At 42.2% G+C, this 23,194-nt stretch overlaps 2 protein-coding genes across 3 annotated transcripts in view; one reads left to right on the forward strand and one right to left on the reverse strand.

Annotated features, from left to right (window-relative positions):
• The window catches only part of LOC146629796 (sodium channel protein type 4 subunit alpha B-like), a 44,122-nt gene extending 24,417 nt beyond the window's left edge, over positions 1 to 19,705 (forward strand). Inside the window, exons 23-28 of one of the 2 annotated variants that reach the window (XM_085360244.1) lie at positions 1,412 to 1,682; positions 9,863 to 10,478; positions 10,608 to 10,752; positions 14,450 to 14,521; positions 14,823 to 14,883; positions 15,440 to 15,504. In XM_085360244.1, coding sequence (XP_085216370.1) covers positions 1,412 to 1,682; positions 9,863 to 10,478; positions 10,608 to 10,752; positions 14,450 to 14,521; positions 14,823 to 14,883; positions 15,440 to 15,450 — 1,176 coding nt within the window. In that variant the 3' untranslated portion in view covers positions 15,451 to 15,504. Of the gene's footprint in view, positions 1 to 1,411; positions 1,683 to 9,862; positions 10,479 to 10,607; positions 10,753 to 14,449; positions 14,522 to 14,822; positions 14,884 to 15,439 lie in introns of both variants that reach the window. The other variant, XM_085360243.1, reaches the window with a different exon arrangement.
• A 1,865-nt stretch (positions 19,706 to 21,570) lies between these two features.
• LOC146629797 (sodium channel protein type 4 subunit alpha B-like) overlaps positions 21,571 to 23,194 on the reverse strand; it is a 58,682-nt gene continuing 57,058 nt past the window's right edge. Inside the window, exon 32 of the mRNA XM_085357151.1 lies at positions 21,571 to 21,672. Coding sequence (XP_085213277.1) covers positions 21,571 to 21,672 — 102 coding nt within the window. The remainder of the gene's footprint in view (positions 21,673 to 23,194) is intronic.

The raw sequence follows: 23,194 nt of genomic DNA on the forward strand, positions 1-23,194 counted from the left end.
ACTGCAAAGCTCTCCAGCGAGTAGTGCGGTGCTCTGAACGGATAATTGGAGGTGAGCTTCCCTCCCTCCAGGACATCTACAGGAAGCGGTGCCTGAGGAAAGCGGGGAGGATCATCAAGGACTCCAGTCACCCCAGCCATAAACTGTTCAGACTACTCCCATCAGGAAGGAGGTTCTGCAGCATCCGGTCCCGTACCAGCAGACTGAGAGACAGCTTCTTCCATCAGGCCATCAGACTGCTGAACACTTCATAGTCACCTCAGCTTCACTTAAGAGAACTTCAACATTTTGCACTCCACACTGTATATAAATGCCACTGTTTTGCACATGTCCAACTACCAACCTCTGTATATTTTATATATTTTATTTATTGTTTATTCTATTTAATTTTTAAAATATGTATAGACACACACACACACGTAGATATTTATATTTAGTATACACATTCAGTAATGCACATACACTCTTATACTGTACATATATTTATTCATATAATTCTCAGATTTACCCATTCTTATATTTTGCTTGTTCTTATGTTATTGTATTTTAACACAACTCTGTTGCTTGTGAAGCTCGCACACAAGAATTTCACTCGCATGTACTGTACCAGAGTACCTGTACATGTGATGTGACAATAAAAGTGATTTGATTTGAAAGTTCATCTCGCTTCCATCGGCCCAAATATGTTTCTCAGACCTGTACACGCTCCTTTAGATGTTTTCTGGTAAAATCTATTCTAGCACTTCTTGAGTGTAACCAGTAGTTTGCATCTTGTTGTAAACTCTCTGTATTGATCGTAGACTTTCAAAGAGTTTCACCAACCTCCTCAAGAATCCCCTTGACTCAATTAGATGCTCTGATCCTAAATACAACACCTTGAATCAGTTTCAGGTTTTGTAACTGCTCAAACTTTCATTGAATAATGAGGGAATGGGCTTTACTGTTTGTCACCTTTGAGCCTCTGAAAACGGGGGACTGCATGAAACAACAGTTGATGGAATATTTTTACAAACCTTTAAAACTCACGGTGTGCAGACACTAAAATACGCATCAGAGTCCAGATACTTATGGATATATGTTCATATGTAGCACGTGAAGGCACGTATGGAGGCGTTGCAGTAATAAAGGTAATGACTGTTAGAGCTGTCAGATTAATGACTGTAAGGACGAGTCTCATTTTGTGCAGTAGAGAGAGTCATCAGCTGTCAATCAGACTCTTACACCAGCCTTCATATATTAGCCTGTTGCCTCCTACTGTGGAGGTGAAGAAACAAATTCTGTTTCAGCAGTGATTAAGATAACATTGGATCACAAAGTTTCTCCTGTAAGAGGGTTTTTACTGAAAACTATTTGCAGTGTCAGCAAACCAACTGACTGCCGGAGTGTTTAAAGCTTACGTCTTTGTCTCCAGAATTGCTGCCTGGCTTGGCTGTTTGACCTGGTCACCGCTCTGTACTTTGAGATCTTCATGGTGGTGGTTATCTTCTTCAACATGGTGGTTCTAATGGTGGAGACTGATGATCAGAGTGAGGAGAAGTCACTTGTCCTGAACTGGATCCATCTCATCCTTGTGGCCATCTTCCTTGTTGAGTTTATCCTGAAGATCATTGCACTCAGACAGCATTACTTCAGAAATGTCTTGCACATTGTGGACTTTGTGGTTCTCACTTTGTCCATTATAGGTGAGTCCTACACACAGAAACAATCTTATTTTCTTATCTGATCTCAGTTTGGTTAGTTACTGCAAATGTCTGCGGGCTGTAACAGAGGTGTGGACTCGAGTCACATGACTTGGACTCGAGTCATTAATTTTATGACTTTAGACTTGACTTGAAAAAATGTTCTAAGACTGTGACTTGACTTGGACTTTTACACCAATGACCTGGGACTTGAATTGGACTTGAACCGGTTTACTTGAAAAGACTTGATGTTTCACCCCAAATATAAAATTTAACATGCAAAGTGTGCACCATTAATTCAATTTATTTATTCAAACCACACTCCGTATGTATGTATGTGTGCGTGAGCTGTAGCACAGCCAATCAAATTAACCAGATTTTTAAAGAAAAGAAAAGGAAAAAAACGCTCAAAAATGCTGCAAGGAGTTAATTTTTTCAGGTACATAAACTATGAAGTAGTCAACAAAAAACCGAAATGCAATATGCAAAACATGCAAGTAGAGAATCACAGTTGAAGTTGTATAAAGAACGGTAGGCGGGGCTTCATGACTTCATCTAACTAGCAAATGTTGTCCAGGCTCCGTTGGTGATACAGTTCTTTTTAATGTGTATGATATTTTTGTCATGCTATTTTAAAGCCAGTCCTACAACCGCATCCAAGAATAACATGCAGCTTATCTCAGAACTGTGTGAAAATTATTCTTGGAGCTAGGTTTAATTGAGCTGCATTTTATAGAGGTGCAATTTCACAATTTGTGTATATTTTCTAAGTTCACTATTTCATCATGTGTTGAGAAAAACACAGATTTAAAAATTACATGGTCTAATATTTACATTTAGCATAACTGCAACATTTTTTTTTTGTTTTTTTGTTTTTTTTAAAGACTCGAAAGGACTCGAAATTCAAAGTTTCAGACTTGTGACTTTACTCGGACTTTTACACCAGTGACTTGAGACTCGACTCTGACTTGCCTGACATTACTTGAGACTTGACTTGTGACTTGAGGATAAAGACTTGAGACTTACTTGAGACTTGCAACACAATGACTTGGTCCCACCTCTGGGCTGTAACAGGAAGTACAACGTTCCCTGTTTTTACTCTAAAGTCAGTCTGTGTCATCGTTTCTGCAGTTTAAAATGTCTTTGCCCTCTTCCTGATTTCCTGATGTTTGTCACACTTACATGTTTCAGATCAAACAATGAAAATATTTGTCATTATTAAGGGGAAAAAAACCCAAATCCAAACCTGGCCTGTGTGGAAAACCTCCACTTATCAGAATCAGAATCAGAATACTTTATTGATCCCTGGGGGAAATTATTTTTTGTTACAGTGCTCCATTTTAAACCAACATTAAGACAAGACAGACAATACACTAACTAAGAATAGTACAATATATACATATATATACATACATACATACATACATACATACATACATACATACATAAGTCACTCATAAATAAATAGTTGGAAAAGAAACATGTGTAGTTGTAGCAGCAAACAGTGTGTTAAGTGGATGCGTTGTACAGGGAGATGGCCACAGGCAGGAAAGATTTCCTGTGTTGTTCAGTGGTGCATCATGGGTAATCTCAGTCTCTCACTGAACGAGCTCCTGTGACTGACCAGCATGTCATGGAGTGGGTGGGAGGTGTTATCCAACATTGTCTTTATCTTGGACAGCATCCGCCTCTCCGACACCACCTTGAGGGAGTCCAGCTCCATCCCCACAACATTGCTGGCCTTACGGATCAGTTTATTAAGTCTGTTGGCATCTGCTGCCCTCAGCCTGCTCCCCCAGCATGCAACAGCATAGAGGATCGCACTGGCCACAACAGACTCATAGAAAATCCTCAGCATTTTCTGGCAGATGTTGAAGGACCTCAGTCGCCTCAAAAAATAGAGACGACTCTGGCCCTTCCTGTAAAGTGCTGTGGTGTTTTTAGCCCAGTCCAGTTTATTGTCAATGTGTACTCCAAGGTATTTATAGTCCTCCACAATGTCAACACTGACCCCCTGGATTGAAACAGGGGTCAAGTGTTTCCTGGTCTTCCTGAAGTCCACGATCAGTTCCTTGGTCTTTGCCACGTTGAGCTGCAGATGATTCTGCTCACACCACGTGACAAAGGAGTCGACCACAGCCCGGTACTCTGTCTCATCATCCCTGCTGATGCATCCAACCACCGCAGAGTCATCAGAAAACTTCTGAAGATGGAGGTCTCTGTGCAGTGGCTGAAGTCTGTGGTGTAGAGGGTGAAGAGGAAGGGGGAGAGGACAGTCCCCTGTGGTGCCCCTGTGTTGCTGATCACCTTGTCAGACACACACTGTGGGAGACGTACATATTGTGGTCTTCCTGTCAGGTAATCAACAATCCAGGACACCAGAGAAGCATCCACCTGCATCGCTGCTAACTTATCACCCAGGAGGGTCGGCCTGATGGTGTTGAAAGGCATCAAAAGCAGAAGAAAGAGTGTGGCGTGTCTGTGTTATTTCCATTGTTGTCTAAAGCATTGGAGAAGATGGTCCTCTCACAGACGCAGGCCTCCTTGGATGCAAATAATATCAGCGATAAATTCCAGTCTAGCTTTAAACCACGCCATAGCACCAAAACAGCGCTGCTGAGAGTCCTTAACCCCTGGAGGATCTTAGAAAAATGCATACGCTATCGGACCTAGAGCCACAAATCGACCACGCCCAAAAAGTGCTATAAAAAATTTATATATTAATATTTTATTCCACTTTAAATTAGCCAATCTTTTAAAACTACTTCTCCCTGAACTATCCATGTAAAGTTTTAATTATATTTCGGGGGTTTTAACCCTTTTAATCGCAGTTTAATTACATGTGCGCACCGTTTTTTTTAGCCCCCCGAAACAAAACAAAATATTTTAAAAAAAAAACATTTGAAGTAATATTTGATTGTTATTATAATTAGGCCTTTAGATGGACTAAAGATTGGCACCAACCTTCATTTCGATCGCCTTTTATTTTTTTTTTCCGGACCAGAAAATGGTCTCCAGGCGGCAAATGCTCCTCCTCTAGGCCGGAATCGGTGCATGCTCCCGGGTTGACTCGCGACGATGACCGGGGCATGTTGCGTCGGACCCCTTTTTCCAACACACACATCCGGTACCACGTCACAACAAATACGTCATTTCCTGTTGATTAAAAAAAAAAATCCAACCTCAAACGGTCCTGGGGCCGAAAATTGTCCCGCCCGATCAGCGGGCGAAGCCGCTGCAGCACGCCGGAAATGACGCTTCATTCCCCGCAGGTCTCTTTAAGCAGCCCGCTGTTTTCCAGCCCCGGGTCAAATGTGGAGCAAGGGCGCCACCCGGTGGACAAATAAAAAAATTACAACTCTAAGGCCAGTACTGCAAGCGGAAGCGGAAGCATTACCGATCACGATCGATTTGACCGTAATTTTTTTGCCGTGAAAAATAGCGTTTATAATGGGTTTCAATGGGGCACAAATCGACCACTAGGTCCGATAGCGTAAGTTTATCGATAGCTTAGCCACTGAAGCTAATTTCCGGAAGTCATACTGAAATTTTAACAGTAAATGTGACCGAACTTTTTTTTGCAGACTTTCGCTATATTCCATTCAACACTGTGCAAATGGCAGGTAATCAAAATTTGAAAATAGCCACAAATCGACCCAAGACCCTCCAGGGGTTTTAATGGCCTTCTTTTATTTGCCGACTCAGAGTGCTCTACGTTCTTAGTTTTATTGGACTTGACCTCTGCCTTTGATATGGTTGACCATAATATCCTCCTATTGAGGCTTGAGCACACAGTAGGCATAATGGGTAATGCCCTGAACTGGTTTAGATCGTATCTGTCGGACAGGTCTTACATACTTACTTGCTCTTCCTCTGTTGCTCCCCTCTACTGTGGTTTGCCCCAGGGATCTGTGTTGGGCCCTATGTTGTTTTCATTGTATATGCTGCCCCTAGGCTCTGTCTTAGAGAAGTATAATATCTCCTGTCACTTTTATGCTGATGATATTCAAATTTACTTTTGGCTCTCTGGTGATGTTTGGTCATCAGTACACTGTCTGCTAGAGTGTTTGAGAGAGGTCAAAGATTGGCTCTCTGATAACTCTCTTATATTGAACAAGAAGAAAACAGAAATCGTGCCGTTCGACAACCATATTTCACAGGGCCAATTTGCTGATACTCTTGGACCCCTTGGCACCTTTCTTTCTGGCACTGTTAACAACTTAGGTGTCCTCTTAAACAGCTAAGTTTGACAAACAAGTATCCTCGGCAATGTTCCCTCTAAGCTGCACGCATGGGCAATTGCGCACTGCTGGCACAGTCTCTGCACACAAAAAAAGAAAAAATCGAACCTGAATTGAAATTAAATTTAAAACTTTAACAATCCTGTTCTGCAGTGTGAGTCAGTGACTGACTGCTCCCGTATGTGATCAGAACGATGCCACCTTATCCCAAAGTCCAGCCAATGATGCGATTCACATTCGTATATACGCAGCCAATCAACGTCGCTGACAGGCTCTGACAGCGTCCTTATGCGCCGACACCGGTGTTTTAGCGAAGCAGCTGCTGTGGAGTGAAGCCACGTTAATGACAACGTGTACAACCATTGGAGATGTGAGCAGGACAGACGGAACAGCTGACGGACAAAGTGTGGACTTTATACCAGTTTTTAAATTGTGTTGAGAGGGGGGGAGAGGGGTGGAGAGAGAGAGGGGGGGGGGAGAGGGAGAGGGGGAGAGGGAGAGGGAGAGGGGGAGAGAGAGGGGAGAGAGAGAGGGGGAGGGAGAGGGGGAGAGAGAGGCGGGGAGAGGGAGGGGGGGGGAAGAGAGAGAGATTTGAGATTTGTGACGTTTAGCGTGTTTGGAGTGTGTAGTTAGTGTGTAGTTAGTGTGTAGTTAGTGTGTAGTTAGTGTGTAGTCAGTGTGTAGTTAGTGTGTAGTTAGTGTGTAGTCAGTGTGTAGTTAGTGTGTAGTTAGTGTGTAGTCAGTGTGTAGTTAGTGTGTAGTTAGTGTGTAGTTAGTGTGTAGTTAGTGCGTAGTCAGTGTGTAGTTAGTGTGTAGTTAGTGTGTAGTTAGTGTGTAGTTAGTGTGTAGTCAGTGTGTAGTCAGTGTGTAGTTAGTGTGTAGTTAGTGTGTAGTCAGTGTGTAGTTAGTGTGTAGTTAGTGCGTAGTTAGTGTGTAGTTAGTGTGTAGTCAGTGTGTAGTTAGTGTGTAGTCAGTGTGTAGTCAGTGTGTAGTTAGTGTGTAGTTAGTGTGTAGTCAGTGTGTAGTTAGTGTGTAGTTAGTGCGTAGTCAGTGCGTAGTTAGTGTGTAGTTAGTGTGTAGTCAGTGTGTAGTTAGTGTGTAGTTAGTGTGTAGTTAGTGCGTAGTTAGTGTGTAGTTAGTGTGTAGTCAGTGTGTAGTTACTGTGTAGTTAGTGTGTAGTTAGTGTGTAGTCAGTGTGTAGTCAGTGTGTAGTTAGTGTGTAGTTAGTGTGTAGTCAGTGTGTAGTTAGTGTGTAGTTAGTGCGTAGTTAGTGTGTAGTTAGTGTGTAGTCAGTGTGTAGTTAGTGTGTAGTCAGTGTGTAGTCAGTGTGTAGTTAGTGTGTAGTTAGTGTGTAGTCAGTGTGTAGTTAGTGTGTAGTTAGTGCGTAGTCAGTGCGTAGTTAGTGTGTAGTTAGTGTGTAGTTAGTGTGTAGTTAGTGTGTAGTTAGTGTGTAGTTAGTGCGTAGTTAGTGTGTAGTTAGTGTGTAGTCAGTGTGTAGTTAGTGTGTAGTTAGTGTGTAGTTAGTGTGTAGTCAGTGTGTAGTTAGTGTGTAGTTAGTGTGTAGTCAGTGTGTAGTTAGTGTGTAGTCAGTGTGTAGTTAGTGTGTAGTTAGTGCGTAGTCAGTGTGTAGTTAGTGTGTAGTTAGTGTGTAGTCAGTGTGTAGTTAGTGTGTAGTTAGTGTGTAGTTAGTGTGTAGTTAGTGTGTAGTCAGTGTGTAGTTACTGTGTAGTTAGTGTGTAGTTAGTGTGTAGTCAGTGTGTAGTTAGTGTGTAGTTAGTGTGTAGTCAGTGTGTAGTTAGTGTGTAGTTAGTGCGTAGTTAGTGTGTAGTTAGTGTGTAGTCAGTGTGTAGTTAGTGTGTAGTCAGTGTGTAGTCAGTGTGTAGTTAGTGTGTAGTTAGTGTGTAGTCAGTGTGTAGTTAGTGTGTAGTTAGTGCGTAGTCAGTGCGTAGTTAGTGTGTAGTTAGTGTGTAGTCAGTGTGTAGTTAGTGTGTAGTTAGTGTGTAGTTAGTGCGTAGTTAGTGTGTAGTTAGTGTGTAGTCAGTGTGTAGTTACTGTGTAGTTAGTGTGTAGTTAGTGTGTAGTCAGTGTGTAGTTAGTGTGTAGTTAGTGTGTAGTCAGTGTGTAGTTAGTGTGTAGTCAGTGTGTAGTTAGTGTGTAGTTAGTGCGTAGTCAGTGTGTAGTTAGTGTGTAGTTAGTGTGTAGTTAGTGTGTAGTTAGTGTGTAGTCAGTGTGTAGTTACTGTGTAGTTAGTGTGTAGTTAGTGTGTAGTCAGTGTGTAGTTAGTGTGTAGTTAGTGTGTAGTCAGTGTGTAGTTAGTGTGTAGTTAGTGTGTAGTCAGTGTGTAGTTAGTGTGTAGTGTGGTCAGTAGTGTTGTTGTGTGTCAGGACAATGAGGCGCCTGCTGAGTGTTACAGGTGTTACAGCAGTGACACATCTGCTGCTGTCAGGCCTGCAGGTATCAGGCTGTTGTTCTCCTTCATCTCATAGTGGACAGAAATTATTTTTTGGAGCGGCACAAATAATTTGTGTGGCATCAGATTTGATGCAGAACAGCTGATTGTTCTGTAAATAGTTTGAAATGTTTGTTTAAAAAACGCTTTGGCTGCATTTTTAGGTAAACAGCTGCAAAAAACTTTGTTGTTTGCATAACTCAGTTACTCTTTTGAAGAAGTAACTAAATAATTAATTGCCCAACATTGGTCATTATTTACTGTATTTTGCAGACAGAGTTACAGGACTCTCTCCCACAGAGTCATACTCATAATACAAGTCAGAGCTTTATAAAAATAAAAAAAAGAAAGTTGTGTTTTCAAAACTGGAGTTCAAGTTATTTTTACTTCCAATAGTGTTAACATGCTACAAAACCAATTTTTCTAAAACATTGTAAGTGGCCTAAAGCAGTTAATTAAAAGTCGTCTAAGATAAATGTAAATGCTGTAATTTGATTACTTTAATAAACCATGTAAATTGGATGGATTAGATGCTGGCGTGACCACAGTGCACACGTCTGCTGGTGCTCACAGTGGTCCAAGGGACGCTCAGGGAGTTTGTGTGTTCGCTCAGACACGTGAAACATTAGAGGGAACATTGATCCTTGGTAGTTAAATCTAGTTTTTACCAACTGCGTCAAATATCCAAGGCCAAGCACTACATAGGACCTTGAGAACCTATCCATGCATTTCTGACCTCTAGATTAGACTACTGTGATTCCCTTTACTTTGGTCTCTGCCCTTCTTCATAGATTGCAGCTTGTCCAGAATGCTGCGGCACACCTTTTGACTGGAACCAGAAGGTTTGCCTCTATTACCCCAGTCCTCGCTGACCTGCATTGGCTCCCTGTCAAATACCACATTGAGTTCAAAATTCTCTTGCTCACCTTTCAAACCATAAACAATACTGCGCCGTGCTACCTCATTGAACTCCTTAATCCGTATATCCCCAGGAGAGCCCTAAGATCATCAGGACAGTTACTCTTGGTGCAGCCTAGATCCCAGCTAAAGACCAGAGGTGACCGTGCTTTTGTCCTGGCAGGCCCTAGCTTCTGGAACAATCTTCCTGCTGCCGTTCACGCCTCTGATTCCATCCATTCATTTAAATCACAGTTAAAAACTTAGCTGTGTGGCCGAGCGTTTTCGGTTAGTCAGTGCACATTCCCTATATTTCATCCAGCTGTTATTTATCTTCTATTGATGTACCACTGTATGTATACCCCCACTTTATATTTATGAATACTCAGTGATTTTATTTTCTAAAATACGCTCTGATGTTTTATTTCTTATTTTATCTGTATTTTTGTTTAACCAGCTTTTCTCAATTCTTAGCTTATTTGTACTCTGTTATGGTCTCATATCTGTTATGTTTAAACATTTTTATGAAGCACTTTGGTGTACCTTCGGTCTTAAATGTGCTATACAAATAGTTGTTGTTGTTGTTGTTGTTGCAGGTCTCTTCTTAGCTGACATCTTGGAAAAATATTTCGGCAGTCCCTCTCTCTTTTCTGTTATGCGATTGGGTCGTTTGTTCACCTTATGTGGAGCATTCCCTCACATTCGGTTTGCCAGAAGGATCTGGATGCTGATTATGGGCTTTGTGATGTCACTTCCTGCCCTTTTCAACATCGGCCTGCTCTTCTTCCTAATTGTGTACACATTCTCCATCATTGGGATGTTTAACTTTGCCTACGTGAAGCATGAGATGATGATCGATGACATGTTTAACTTCAAGACATTTGGAAACAGCATCATCAGCATGACTATGATCACCACGTCCTCGGGGTGGGACGGCCTGTTGAGTCCCATCATGAACACGCCTCCAGACTGCGACCTGCGATTACCTGAGCCTGGTAACTGCGCCAACCCGACGGTGGGGATTGTTTTCTTCAGCTCCTACATCCTCCTCTTCTGCCTGCTGGTGATCCACCTGTTCATCGTTGTCATCCTGGAGCTCTTCAACACAGCGAGCCCTGAGGACGCTGAGATGCTGAGTGATGATCACCTCCAGATGTTTTATGAAACCTGGAGGAGATTTGACCCCAGTGGCTCGCAGGTCATACAGTACAGGTGAGACTGAGCTCGGTGACGGTTTCTAACCTTAACACTAATCAAAAATGGTTCTGCACTATAATGGACTCCACTGTAACAGTCTAATAGTCTCTAATGGACTTTAATATTTTCTAATGTGTTCCCCAGTGAGCTGGCAGACTTCTGTGATGGTCTCCAGGATCCTTTGAGGATTCCCAAACCAAACACCATAAAACTGACTCACTTGAATCTGCCTCTGTTTCCTGGAGACCAGATCAGCTGTTTGGATGTTCTGCGCACAATTACTACACAGGTAAGGTCACCTGGGATGGGCTGCCAACATTTTGATATGTTTCTTAAACTCTGTTTGCTTAAACTAAAACCACTCTAAAGTCTTCTCCTTAAATGTTTACTGAAGAATTTTAGGTTTCCTCTTTATTTTCATCTTGTTAATCAACCAAAGACCCAGACATTCATTTGAAAGCCTGATGCTTAGCCTCGTCCACCCCAGCTGTAAAACTCAGAAACCAGTCTTACTTGTTATCATCTATCGTCCACCTGGGCCTTACACAGAGTTTCTGTCTGATTTCTCAGACTTTTTATCTGATTTAGTTCTCAGCTCAGATAAAATAATTATTGTGGGTGATTTTAACATCCATGTAGATGCTAAAAATGACAGCCTCAACATGGCATTTAATCTGTTGTTTGACTCAATTGGCTTCTGTCAAACTGTAAAAGAACCCACCCACCACTTTAATCACACTCTAGATCTTGTTTTAAGTGGGAAGAAAACCTCCGGGCCCAAACAGGCTGAGGGAGGTGTAGCCATGTGTTGCTACCAGGTAGGCATGACTAAAGATACGCTGAGGAAAAGAGTCAGAGATTATATGCCTACTGAAGGATATACCCTGGTCAAAAAAACAACACCAAGATTCCTCACAGCATTACTGGTGGCAAAAGCATTGCCCTCCAGAGTAAGAATCTGCTTAGATACCATGGTACTAAAATTTTTTGTATAACGTACAATACCCTCAGTTTAATCTGAATTTAGAAGCAGAAAATTAGAGGTCATCCAGGTCTGATGAAGACCCTCGAGAGGTTGGTTCTAAACCATCTGCGCCCCCTGGTGTTGTCTTCATTGGATCTGCAGTTTGCTTACCAGCCTGGCATCGGGGTGGAGGACGCCATCATCGACCTCCTGCACCGAGCTCTGACTCACCTGGAGAAGCCTGGAAGCACTGTGAGGATCATGTTCTTTGATTTCTCCAGTGCTTTCAACACCATCCAGCCACAACTTCTGAGGGACAAGCTGGAGCTATCAGGAATGGACCACCACATGTCCCAGTGGATACTGGACTACCTCACAGGACGCCCACAGTATGTGAGGACACAGGGCTGTCTCTGACACGCTGGTCTGCAGTCCGGGGGCCCCACAGGGAACTGTGCTGGCACCGTTCCTCTTCACCCTCTACACTGCAGACTTCTCCATCAACTCCCCACGCTGCCACCTACAGAAGTTCTCTGACGACTCTGCCATAGTCGGCCTCATCACAGGTGAGGACGACTCAGAGTACAGACAGCGGACTCTGGACTTTGTGGACTGGTGCCAGCAGAACCACCTGTTGATCAACGCCGGGAAAACCAAGGAGTTGGTGGTGGACTTCCGGAGATGCAGACCCACCACACTGACACCGGTGAACATCCATTGGGATAGTGGACTCCCACCTGGTGGGAGTTATGGGGTGTCTGGCCCATTGTGGATAGGTACCTAGGTGTTCACCTAAATAATAAACTGGACTGATGCTCTTTACAGGAAGGGTCAGAGCAGACTCTACCTGCTGAGGCGGCTGAGGTCATTTGGAGTCCAGGGAGCGCTTTTAAAGACCTTCTATGACTCTGTGGTGGCATCTGTCATTTTTTACAGTGTGGTATGTTGGAGCAGCAGTTTATCGGCAGCTGAGAGGAAGAGGTTGGATAAACTCATCAGGAAGGCCGGCTCTGTTCTGGGATGCACCCTGGACCCAGTGCAGGTGGTGGGAGACAGAAGGACTCTGTCCATCAGAGATGTTATTTTGGCCAGAGTCTCCCAGCCCATGCATGTAAATATTGCTGAACTGCAGAGCTGCTTCAGTGACAGACTGCTGCATCCTCGATGCATGAAGGAGCGTTTCCGCAGGTCCTTCCTCCCTGCAGCTGTCAGACCCAGCCAGGCTTGTTTTCTATGAGCCTGGGCCACATAAACCAAACCACAATCGAGCCAGATATGGCATGCCATCGCATAAACAGTGCCAGCTATGCCAAGCCTGGCCCATATCTGGATGACACACGTCTTATCATGCCAGAAGTCAGCCAGCAGTGCCGGCTTGATGCCAGATCCGGGCCAGACCTGCTTGCTATGTGGGAGGAGGATCACACTCCTCAGCCTCCCTGGGAAAGTCTATGCCAGGGTGCTGGAAAGGAGAGTTTGTCCGCTAGTCTAACCTCAGATACAGGAGGAACAATGCGGTTTTCGTCCTGGTCGTGGAACACTGGACCAGCTCTTTATCCTCTGAAGGATACTTGAGGGTGCATGGGAGTTTCCCCAACCAGTCCACATGTGTTTTGTGGACTTGGAGAAGGCATTCGACCGTGTCCCTCAGGGTGTCCGGTGGGAGGTGCTGCGGGACTCTGGGGTGTCTGGCCCATTGCTACGGGCCATTCGATCCCTATATAACCGTTGCAAGAGCTTGGTTCGCATTGCTGGCAATAAGTCGGACTCGTTCCCGGTGGGCGATGGGCTCCGCCAGGGCTGCCCTTTGTCTCCGGTTCTGTTCATAATTTTTATGGATAGGATTTCTAGGCGCAGCCAAGTGGCGGAGGGCTTTCACTTAGGTGGCTTCAGAATCTCATTTCTGCTTTTCGCGGATGATATACGACGAGGGTATACGACTGTGGAACTCTCTTCATTATAATTTAAAGAATTGTATAAGTTTACATTGTTTTAAAAAGTGTTACATGCTTAAAACGATAACTCAATATGAAGAATGCGAATGAAATTGGAGTTCATTGAAAAAGGATCCTTTATAATTTTTTGTTTTATTTATTTAATTTTATTTTTCTCCCTGTTACTATGTGGAGTGGTATATTCTGATTGTAAATTTGTTGTTTGGTTTGGGTTAGGACCGGAGAGAAATGTTAATATTAGTTTGTTCCCTGATTTTTGGTGCCCACTTGTAATATAAGTTGGATTGTAGATAGGGGGCAGGGTTTAATAAGAATATTTTCTTCTTCCTGCTCCTTTTCACACATGGTTGTAGTGCTTTGTTGATAGAAAGTGTGGTTGGTTTGTTTGATCTGTTATACCAAGTGTGAAATAAATAAATAAAGGAAATGAAATGAAATGATGTGGTTCTGTTGGCTTCATCGGGTGATGGCCTCCAGCTCACACTGGAACGGTTCGCAGCCGATTGTGAAGCAATGAGGATCAGCACCTCCAAATCTGAGGCCATGGTTCTCAGCTGGAAAAGGGTGGAGTGCCCAGGATGAGTTCCTGCCCCAAGCGGAGGAGTTCAAGTATCTCGGGGTCTTGGTTGCGAGTGATGGGAGAAGGGAGCCGGAGACGGATTGGTGCTGCGGCCGCAGTGATGCGGGCGCTGCACCGGTCCGTCGTGGTGAAGAGAGAGCTGAGCGTAAAAGCGAAGCTCTTGATTTGCCGGTTGATCTACGTCACTCGTGCTCATTGATCAACAGCCACTGATCAATGAGTACCTTTCAAAGAGTGCTTGGAAAAGGCCGCAATTGCACCTAAAGGCCAGCGGCCACTCTTTCAGTGATGAGGATGTACACATCCTGGACTTTCCTTTTTAATAAATAAATTTTTCCTTCAATACAGAAAACTTTAAAGGCCTTCTTAACCTCACCTAAGGACAAAAAAGGAATCATACTTATGGTGGCCCAGGTGGCCTGTTGATAAACTATAACTATTGCTTGTATTATTCTTATTGTGATTTTTGATGTTGTTGTGTTTGCAGGCGTTTGATGAACCAGCAGAGGTGGATGCCCTCAAAGCCAAACTGGATGAAATAGTCAGGATTCACAGCCAGGTTCTATTCTATTCTATTCTATTCTATTCTATATATTAGTGAACTTTAAAAACACATCATTGCAACAGATTTTTTGCAACAGGTTAATGAGAGAAAATAAATTAAAAGTCAGAGCTTCAGGTTTGATTTTATTCAGCATGAAAAAAATAGTTGTCTCAAACTTTTCAGCTGGACTATTGAAACACTTCAGTGATTATTCTTTGGATTATTTACATTTACGCATTTTAATACTTTTTAAGTTGTTTTTTAAGAATACTTTTAGACACGCCTTTTCACGTATTTGCTGTTTCCCAAAACCTAGGCCGCATCCTTCGGAGGACCCGGCCTTTGTGGGCTACGTGGGCTTGGTCCTCAGGAGGCCGGTAAGCTGGAAATGAGCGGCTGTGAAATTGGACAGTCTAGCCTTCTTGATTTGTTCCCGCCCTTACTTCCGCATATTTCTGGTCGCTAGCACCACAGCGTGAAAACGTTATAAAAAATGGGCCCAAAAATGGGCCCAAAAATGTTGCTCTTTTTCCAGGCACTTTCTAGAAAGATTATTTTAATTATAAAAAAAACTCTATGCAAATGTCCAAAGCCCTTCAACACAACTGCTATAAAAATTTAACTTTTGCTCCACTAGATTTTCAGAACCTACCATAAAAATAAGGGACTGTCCTTTTTTGTAAGAAATCTTATAAATCCAGCAGGGGATCAAATAATTATAGCCCCACTGTATTTTAGATGGTTGCTGGGTCTCAATAAAGCTTAAGGAACACACTTGCAGAGAGGTCACAGACACATAACTTACCACTATTTTTTTTAAATCAATCAGGCCAATTGAATCTTTAAATAACTAAGGACACTGTGCCAAAACTAACTAGGTCAATAAAACTACATGAAGCAGAGATTCTAACTGGTGAGTCCCGTTTTCCACAGGTGTCACGTGAATCAACCACCACCTCGCCAGCACAGGAGGAGACAGACATGATCCAGAAACATGTGCAAGGTGGAGATGCTGAGCAAATGGTAGTCCAGGCTGTGGGCAGAGAATTACAGTGAGATGATAATCTACTTCTACCTCCTTCCTTCGTTCTCCTGTTAGTGAACTCGACTCTTCTTCTGCGAGGACTCAGTGACACCAGATCAGAGCAAAATGTGTAAGAAAAATGTGCAAGTGTGCTTCTTCTCATTCTCGATGATGCCAAAGATTTTTCCCTTCTGACAGTTCGGTTTGTGTGGGGGCAATTACCTGAGACCCACATAAACACCAGTTATTTTACTAACACTTATTAACCCTTATTATGAGTTATTATTGTGACAGGAATAAAACCAGTTCTGCGTATACAAACAAACATTATGTTAAACTACAACAACAAAACTACCAAAGAGAGGAGAAGAAGGAGCTGAAGCTGATTTTATTACATTACGAACTTTGATTATATGATTTATAGTGAAATAAAAAATATTTCCATCCATCCATCCATCAGTCCATACTCTACTGCGCGTCCTCCCCACCCAAACCTCAGCCGAGAACATTTCTGAAACCTGAGAGCAGTGTTGCCAACTCCTCAGTAAGGAAAATCGCTATTGGCGGTCCTAAAAGTCGCTAGAAGTCGCTAAATGACGTCATTGCCTAATTTGCATAATTGGTCATGCTAATGTAATTGTAACCTTCACTGTTGGAGAGAGAAATAACATTGTGGAAGAGACAAAGTGAGTAAAAAACATCCTAAAGGCATTTAGAGTTTATTTAGAACTACAAATTAAATTTATTTTAGCAATTATTGTTTTTTTAATGTCACAATTCCAACCCTGCTCCTTTACCCGGGCTTGGACCGGCAAAAGTGACCCGAAATAAGCACTCTGGTGGAGTTACTTTGTGTGTGTGTTTATAAGTAGTTTTAAACCTTGTGATCCACAAAACAGCATAAGAGTAAAAGAGTAAAAGAAGAACTGACTGCGTTACAGCACCCGCTGCTTGTTGAGAGTAAAAGCGATATGCGACTTTTTTTAGAAAAAAAGTCACTAAGGGGTCTGAAAACTCGCTAAATATAGCGACAAAGTCGCTAAGTTGGCAACACTGCCTGAGAGCACTGCGTCAGGTTTCTGGACTTGCTGAAGCCCGTGCTCCAGCTCCACCCACGGTTTGCCTGGTTTTAAACAAAACTTTTATTCTTCGGGACTTTTTCAGTTCCTGTGATCTGGATTTTCTGTGACTGAGATGTGTCTCAATGAGTCCAGTGCTATATCTGAACTTTTACCAGTCGATTGTTGCTATTTTAACTCACCATGAACGTCGGGCAGAGGTGGAGGCACAGGATTACAAATGGAAGCAGTGCTATTATTAAATTCTGTTCTTTTGAATTCTTTTGGCAACAGAGAAAGACTGGACTCAGAGTGGTCAAGCTCCAAAAATGATCTTTATTTTACATTTCTGGAAATGGAGACCCGTCACACGAACACACACACTCTGGTCTGAATTCTTTGCCAGCTAAATCCGTATATATATTTCTGCACTGCATCACACCGACACACAGTTTACTTAATACGCCTGTGCAGCTCTGCACTAAAACTTCCTGTTCTCTGCAAAAGCAGTTTCCTGTCAGTACTCTGTGACATTGTGCTCAAACTGGCGTTCTCCTAGTCTGGCCTCTATAAAACAATATAAACAGAAAATAAGCATTAAGAATATATATTTATATCGTAACACTTTCTACAGCCTTCGTTCTCCAGCTTTGAACTTACCTCGTTTGAGGTGAGTCGCACAGACCCGGTTTTCTGCGCTGTCATCTATCGCCCCCCGAAATACACTAAGAATTTCATAAATGACGTTTCTGATTTTTTTTAGCTGGGATTATGCCCAAAGTGTTCTTATTATTGGAGATTTTAATATACATGTATGTTGTCCTGATAAGCCACTGGTAAAGGACTTTTTAAGCCTTATTGACTCTTTTAGCCTGGTACAGTCCGTGCCTGGCCCTACACATGAGCACGGACACACACTGGACCTTGTCCTGTCATATGGTCTGCCTGTCACTAACTTGGAGATTTGTGACTGTGCACTCTCATATCATATGCCTGTGTTATTCAACATTGGTTTTACACATACTGCAGTTAAACCTGGCGCTCCTGCTTGGCGCTGTCGGGTTATTAACCCCTCCACTGCTGCGCAGTTTTTTTGCTGCTTTTAATCAGCTCCGTGGCCCTTCTGACTTTGTTTCCTCTGACACAGAAGAGCTTAATTCCTGGTTTTATTCTTGCTGTCAAACAGTCTTGGACTCTGTGGCTCCTTTAAAAACCAGGCAGCCGAAGGCTAAACCTGAGCCTTGGTTTAATGAGAGCAGTCGGGTTGTTAAGAGGGAATGTCGTCGAGCAGAACAGAGATTGAAAAAGGATAAACTGCATGTATCATTTCAAATTCTCAAATTCTGCTGGCATCGCTACCAGAACACTGTTAAAGAGGCAAAAAGGGAATATTTTGCAAATATTGTTTCTTTCGACAGTCATAACCCACATGTGTTGTTTAGGACCATTGACACTGTTCTTGATACTCCACTGAATGTCTGTTTGGAAGTTTCTCCTGATATTTGCAATACTTTTCTGAGTTTTTTTCTTGAACAGGTTGGCACCACCAGGGCTCTGATCAAAGCTCCTGACTCTGACCCCTCTGTCTCTGACATTCTCCACTTTAGAGGATGTGGTTCACCATATTAAGCCCGCAGGTTCCCCTCGGGATCCTGTCCCCCCACAAAGACATTTTTCCTAGTATAGGCAGTATGTCCTTGACATTATTAACAGCAGTTTGTCTTCTGGTATGGTTCCTGCAAATTTCAAACATGCAGTAGTGCAGCCACTGCTTCAGAAACCTGGCCTTGATCACAAGGTATTAGCTAATTATAGGCCTATTTCCAAGCTGCCTTTACTTTCCAACGTTTTAGAGAAAATTGTTTTTTGTCAACTGAAGTATTTTCTAGATGAAAACAGTATCCATCCTTAGAAGGCATGGGACCTCTTTTCATTGTTACGCTGATGACTGCCACATTTATTTGCCACTAAAGCAGAAGGATGGCCTCTCCATTAAACCTCTCTTGGCATTTCTAGATAACAGTAAAACCTGGTTGGCCTTAAACTTTTTATTATTATTATATTAAACAATAATATTTTAAACCTGTTATTACTGACAGCCAAATTAGAGCAGTGAAGTCCATTTTTTATCATGTAAGGCGACTGGCAGGTGTGAAATCTTCTTTCTGGGCAGCACACTGATCCATGCTTTTATTTTATCCTGTCTGGACCACTGTAACTCCCTTTATGTGAAGGTCAGGCAGTCGTTGCTCTCACATCTGCAGCTGTTTCAAAATGCCGCTGCATAAAATGCATCGTCACATAATCACCAGTTAACAATATGCACCTGAGGCTACAGTCTATCCTGTTGATTAGCACACACATATGATCTTTCGTTCACGTTTTCTGACTCACTGACCTTAGGATTTTAGGTTGCTTAAGTTAAAACTTCAAAATAACTGCCTGTGGGGATTTCCAAATGGACTTTAGTTCAACTAATGTGTTTCTCAAAACATTCAAATGTTTAATATCTTTCTCAGAATTTTATTGTCTTTGTCCTTCAAACGCTCCTCAGTAACAGAACATATGGCAGTGTGCTTTTCTGGTCCCAATGTGCTCATGTGGCATGTCTTCACGTAGTCTACTAACACAACTCACCTTCAGGAAGTATCCAATCCGATTATATGAATAACACTTACATAGCAGACTGCATGATTATTCGATTGATTGGTTATTCTTCATGTAACTGTTGCTTTTTTGTGTCTGTTGTGAACCATCATCTTATATAATAATGTTAATAAAGGTATATATTAAAATATTCTAATATACTAGTTATTAAAGCATTTGTATTTCTCTACATCATAGGTGTCAAACTCTGGCCCGCGGGCCAAATTTGGCCTGCAGCCTAATTACATTTGGCCCGCGAAGCCATGCCAAATTACTATTAGAGCTGGCCTACTGGTATTATACAGCTAATATATCTATTGTTTAGTATTAAGCTTTGCTTGTTCCATATTCAGTTTTTCAGCAAAACGTGTTTGAGTCCATAAGAAAAGATTCATTCTTATATCTGGAGGAAGATTTTTTTTCAATAAATATTAATGTTAGCCCGCGACCTTGTTCCAGTTTTGAATTTTGGCCCACTGTGTATTTGAGTTTGACATCCCTGCTCTACATTTACATGTATTTTTAAAAAAATGTTTGTAAACACAAGTCTAACTCACAATAAACACATGCATATGAAAACACGTGCTTTGGATTTTGTCTGAACTGCCTGCCCCGCTCTGTGGGTTCCAAGCCTCGACTGACTGCTGAAAGTGTCAGGGTGGGAAACACACGGAGAGCAGCAGCTCAGGTTTGTTTAGTTCAAACTAAAGCTTAATAGATTTATTCTGGATTTCCTGTTATGGCAGCTGCCATGTACTATAATAAGTAGACAGTCAGCTTATTCAGAGAAAGTGCAGCAAGTGTTAAATGTGAAAGTTCATGACGGCACGATAAGAAAAAGACTGAACAAGTATGGTATCTTCCAGTGTTGGGAAGGTTACTTTTAAAATGTATTCCATTACAGAATACAGATTACATGCCCTAAAATGTATTCTGTAACGTATTCCGTTACGTTACTCAATGACAGTAACGTATTCTGAATACTTTGGATTACTTAATATATTATCATGCGTTTTACAACAACGTGAATGTACTATTGCTGTGTGATTTATTACTATTACTGAAGGTCCGCGACTCCGAACTGTAGTAAAGGGACCTCTGACTAATACGGCGGGGTCCCTGTCGGCTCGTAGCCGAAAAATAGCTTTACTTTGTTGTGTGGGTCAACTTTGCTAGCAGAGACAGAGAGAGGCGTTGAAAGGCTGCTCCAACGGAACTTATTGTTTCGGAGGAAAACATGAACACGGTGTACAGTCGAGTCTTAACAGCTTACTTACAACTGGGCTCGTCAGGCTCTCTTCTTGGCTGCAGTGGTTATTATTATATTTACATGCTTCCAGCTCCCGTTTTTCCTCGACGACAACTCGTACCTTTCCACTCCCCTTTTTCTCCCTCCTCGCGCTCACAGACCCATAACGTGTATGGCAGTCCATTCTCCCTGCAGCACGGACTACACTGCCCATGATGCAACATTCTTTAGAGCTATGCTTGTAGCATTCTGCCTGTTAGCTTAGCACAACAACAACAACAGCGAAAAGGCGCTCTCTCACCCAGGAAACACACAGTCGCAGAGAGAGAGAGAGCGTCGCCCTGTAACTATGGCAACTGTAACGCTGCCGCCTGGAACAACAGAACGTAGCTGTCAAACAAACCCAAACAGTCCTGACCCGCGACAAAATGAAACAGGAAAGTACCGCCGTGTAATCCATTTATTTCAACAAAGTAACTGTATTCTGAATACCACCTTTTTAAACGGTAACTGTAACGGAATACAGTTACTCATATTTTGTATTTTAAATACGTAACGGCGGTACATGTATTCCGTTACTCCCCAACACTGGTATCTTCTCTCTAAAAGAACACGACTTAGGTTTGCAAAGCTGCACCTGACAAATCCCAAGACTTCTAGTACAACAAAACAGCCTTACGGACCTGGGATTCCCATTTCTACAGACGCTTGACAACACAGTGAAAGGGAGACTGCGCCTGAGATGGCAGCTAAAAAATGTTGTCATAAAAAATGTCCCATGTTGTACTCAAAGTCAGGGCCGGGACAGAAAGGGGTGAGAGAAGCCAAGCTACTGGAAGTTTACCACCAGAAACAGTGTTTTGGAAAGTAGAAGCATGCAGCACACAAGCATGCAGCACACAAGCATGCAGCACACAAGCATGAGCGGTCGTTCTCTTTGCTTAAGGAATCCAGGTGAGTGACTGTCTTTTAAAAGATTGAAATCATTTCAGCAGTTGAAATTGCAAGTTACAGCTGTCTGCTTCACATGAAGGATGACCCTGTGAGCAGGTAATACAGTTTTATAACACAACAAAAACAAGTATTATTATCTCCTCTTGGGAATGACGCAGCTGGTCCTGCAGTCAGCCGATTGGATCTTCTCCTGCACTGCATCCACCACTGATGTCGTCTGCATCTGCTCCTTTTCCTGGAAAAAGGAAAAAAACACCTCACTCCCTGATATCCAGCCTGTTGTTTCTACTTATTTTCCAAGTCCGGGAAGTTCTGGCCCAGAAAAATATCCCCCTGACTCTAACCAGTAATGATGTTTGCAAATCCCTCTGCAGCTCAACATGTCACTCTCAGTAATTCAGTTTAATCACAGCTCTGAATGGACTTTTGACCCTCATTGCACAGTGCCAACTCTTAACGAGCACAATTCCAATGTTTATATAAAACTCACACAAAAACAGCTTTATTTAACCATTTTATTCCTAACAGCCTACAAGAAAAGTGTGAGACTACTTAGTCAGAAAAGAAGAAAAACAGCCAACGAGAAGTGACGCAGAGTCCAGTTCAGCTTTATTTATATTGATCCACGTCACAACAATACTCGTCTGAAAAAGCTTCACCCAGAGCCGACAGTATTAGAGACACGAGACAGAAGGACAGCTGACAGCTGGGTTAAAGTCATGAAGAGACCCAGTTCACATCCATGTTCGACTGAATATGTGTGAAGGTAGAAAACCACAAACAGGAGCAGCAGCTGACCTTCCTTCATTAATGAGTAAACAGCAAAAACACTGTTTTTAGTTTATGTTTTGTCTTGATTTACTGAATTTAGTCTAGTTTCCATTTGTTTCCACAGTGAGTTTGATCCTTTCAGTTTAGATTCTTGCACAGGGACAGTTTCCAGTGACCTGAGGGTCATTTATAAAAGCAGGAAGGAGCTGACAGAGCTCTTAAGATCTTTGTCTATAGCTGTATTCATGTTTGTGTGAATATAAAGTTAGACTGCTGTAATGGAGGGTTCCAAGCAGAGGGGGCATACTTAATTCATTTTTATTTTCAAATCATTTGCATTTCTCTTTGTTTTCATCTCTCCTAAATTCTAGTTGTTGTTTTTTTTTGTTTGAACATTATTTATTCATTTATTTTATTTGTTTATTTTTGAATGCAATTTAACAGTTCAGCAGGTTCAGGTGGTTCTAATCTCGGTGTTTCCAGGTGACTTCTTCAGTCTCGGCTGACTCCAAGTTTCCAACCTCATAAACAGTAATGACTGACTATTGCACCACTGAATGGACAATGGGCTGTGAGGTCAGTGTCTTGGTCATTAATATGCAAAATGTCATGGCCATTGACCAGGGGTGGAAAGTAACGAATTACATTTACTTGCATTACTGTAATTGAGTAGTTTTTTCTGTATTTGTACTTTTTAAAGTCATTTTTCAAGTCTGTAATTTTACTTTTACTTAAGTATATTTTTTTAAAAGTTTTGTAGTTCGCTACGTTTTCAATCACACCCTCTACTGAGTAAATTAAAAATAAAAAAAACATTGCGCTTCGGAAATACTGCAGGGAATGATGGGTAGTAGAACAAATTGGCGTTAAGGTCACGTTAAAGATGGAGTTTAACTGCCACTGCACTTTAATTTGTAAAGTTTTTCTTTTCACTAAAAAAGAACTACTTTGAGATTTATATCCCACTGTCTTTTTTTGCACTACTC

This window comes from Diplotaxodon limnothrissa, linkage group LG7, assembly GCF_057381915.1.
Source record: "Diplotaxodon limnothrissa isolate DT_005_m linkage group LG7, D_limnothrissa_male_GT1.1, whole genome shotgun sequence".
In the NCBI taxonomy this organism is placed as follows: domain Eukaryota; kingdom Metazoa; phylum Chordata; class Actinopteri; order Cichliformes; family Cichlidae; genus Diplotaxodon; species Diplotaxodon limnothrissa.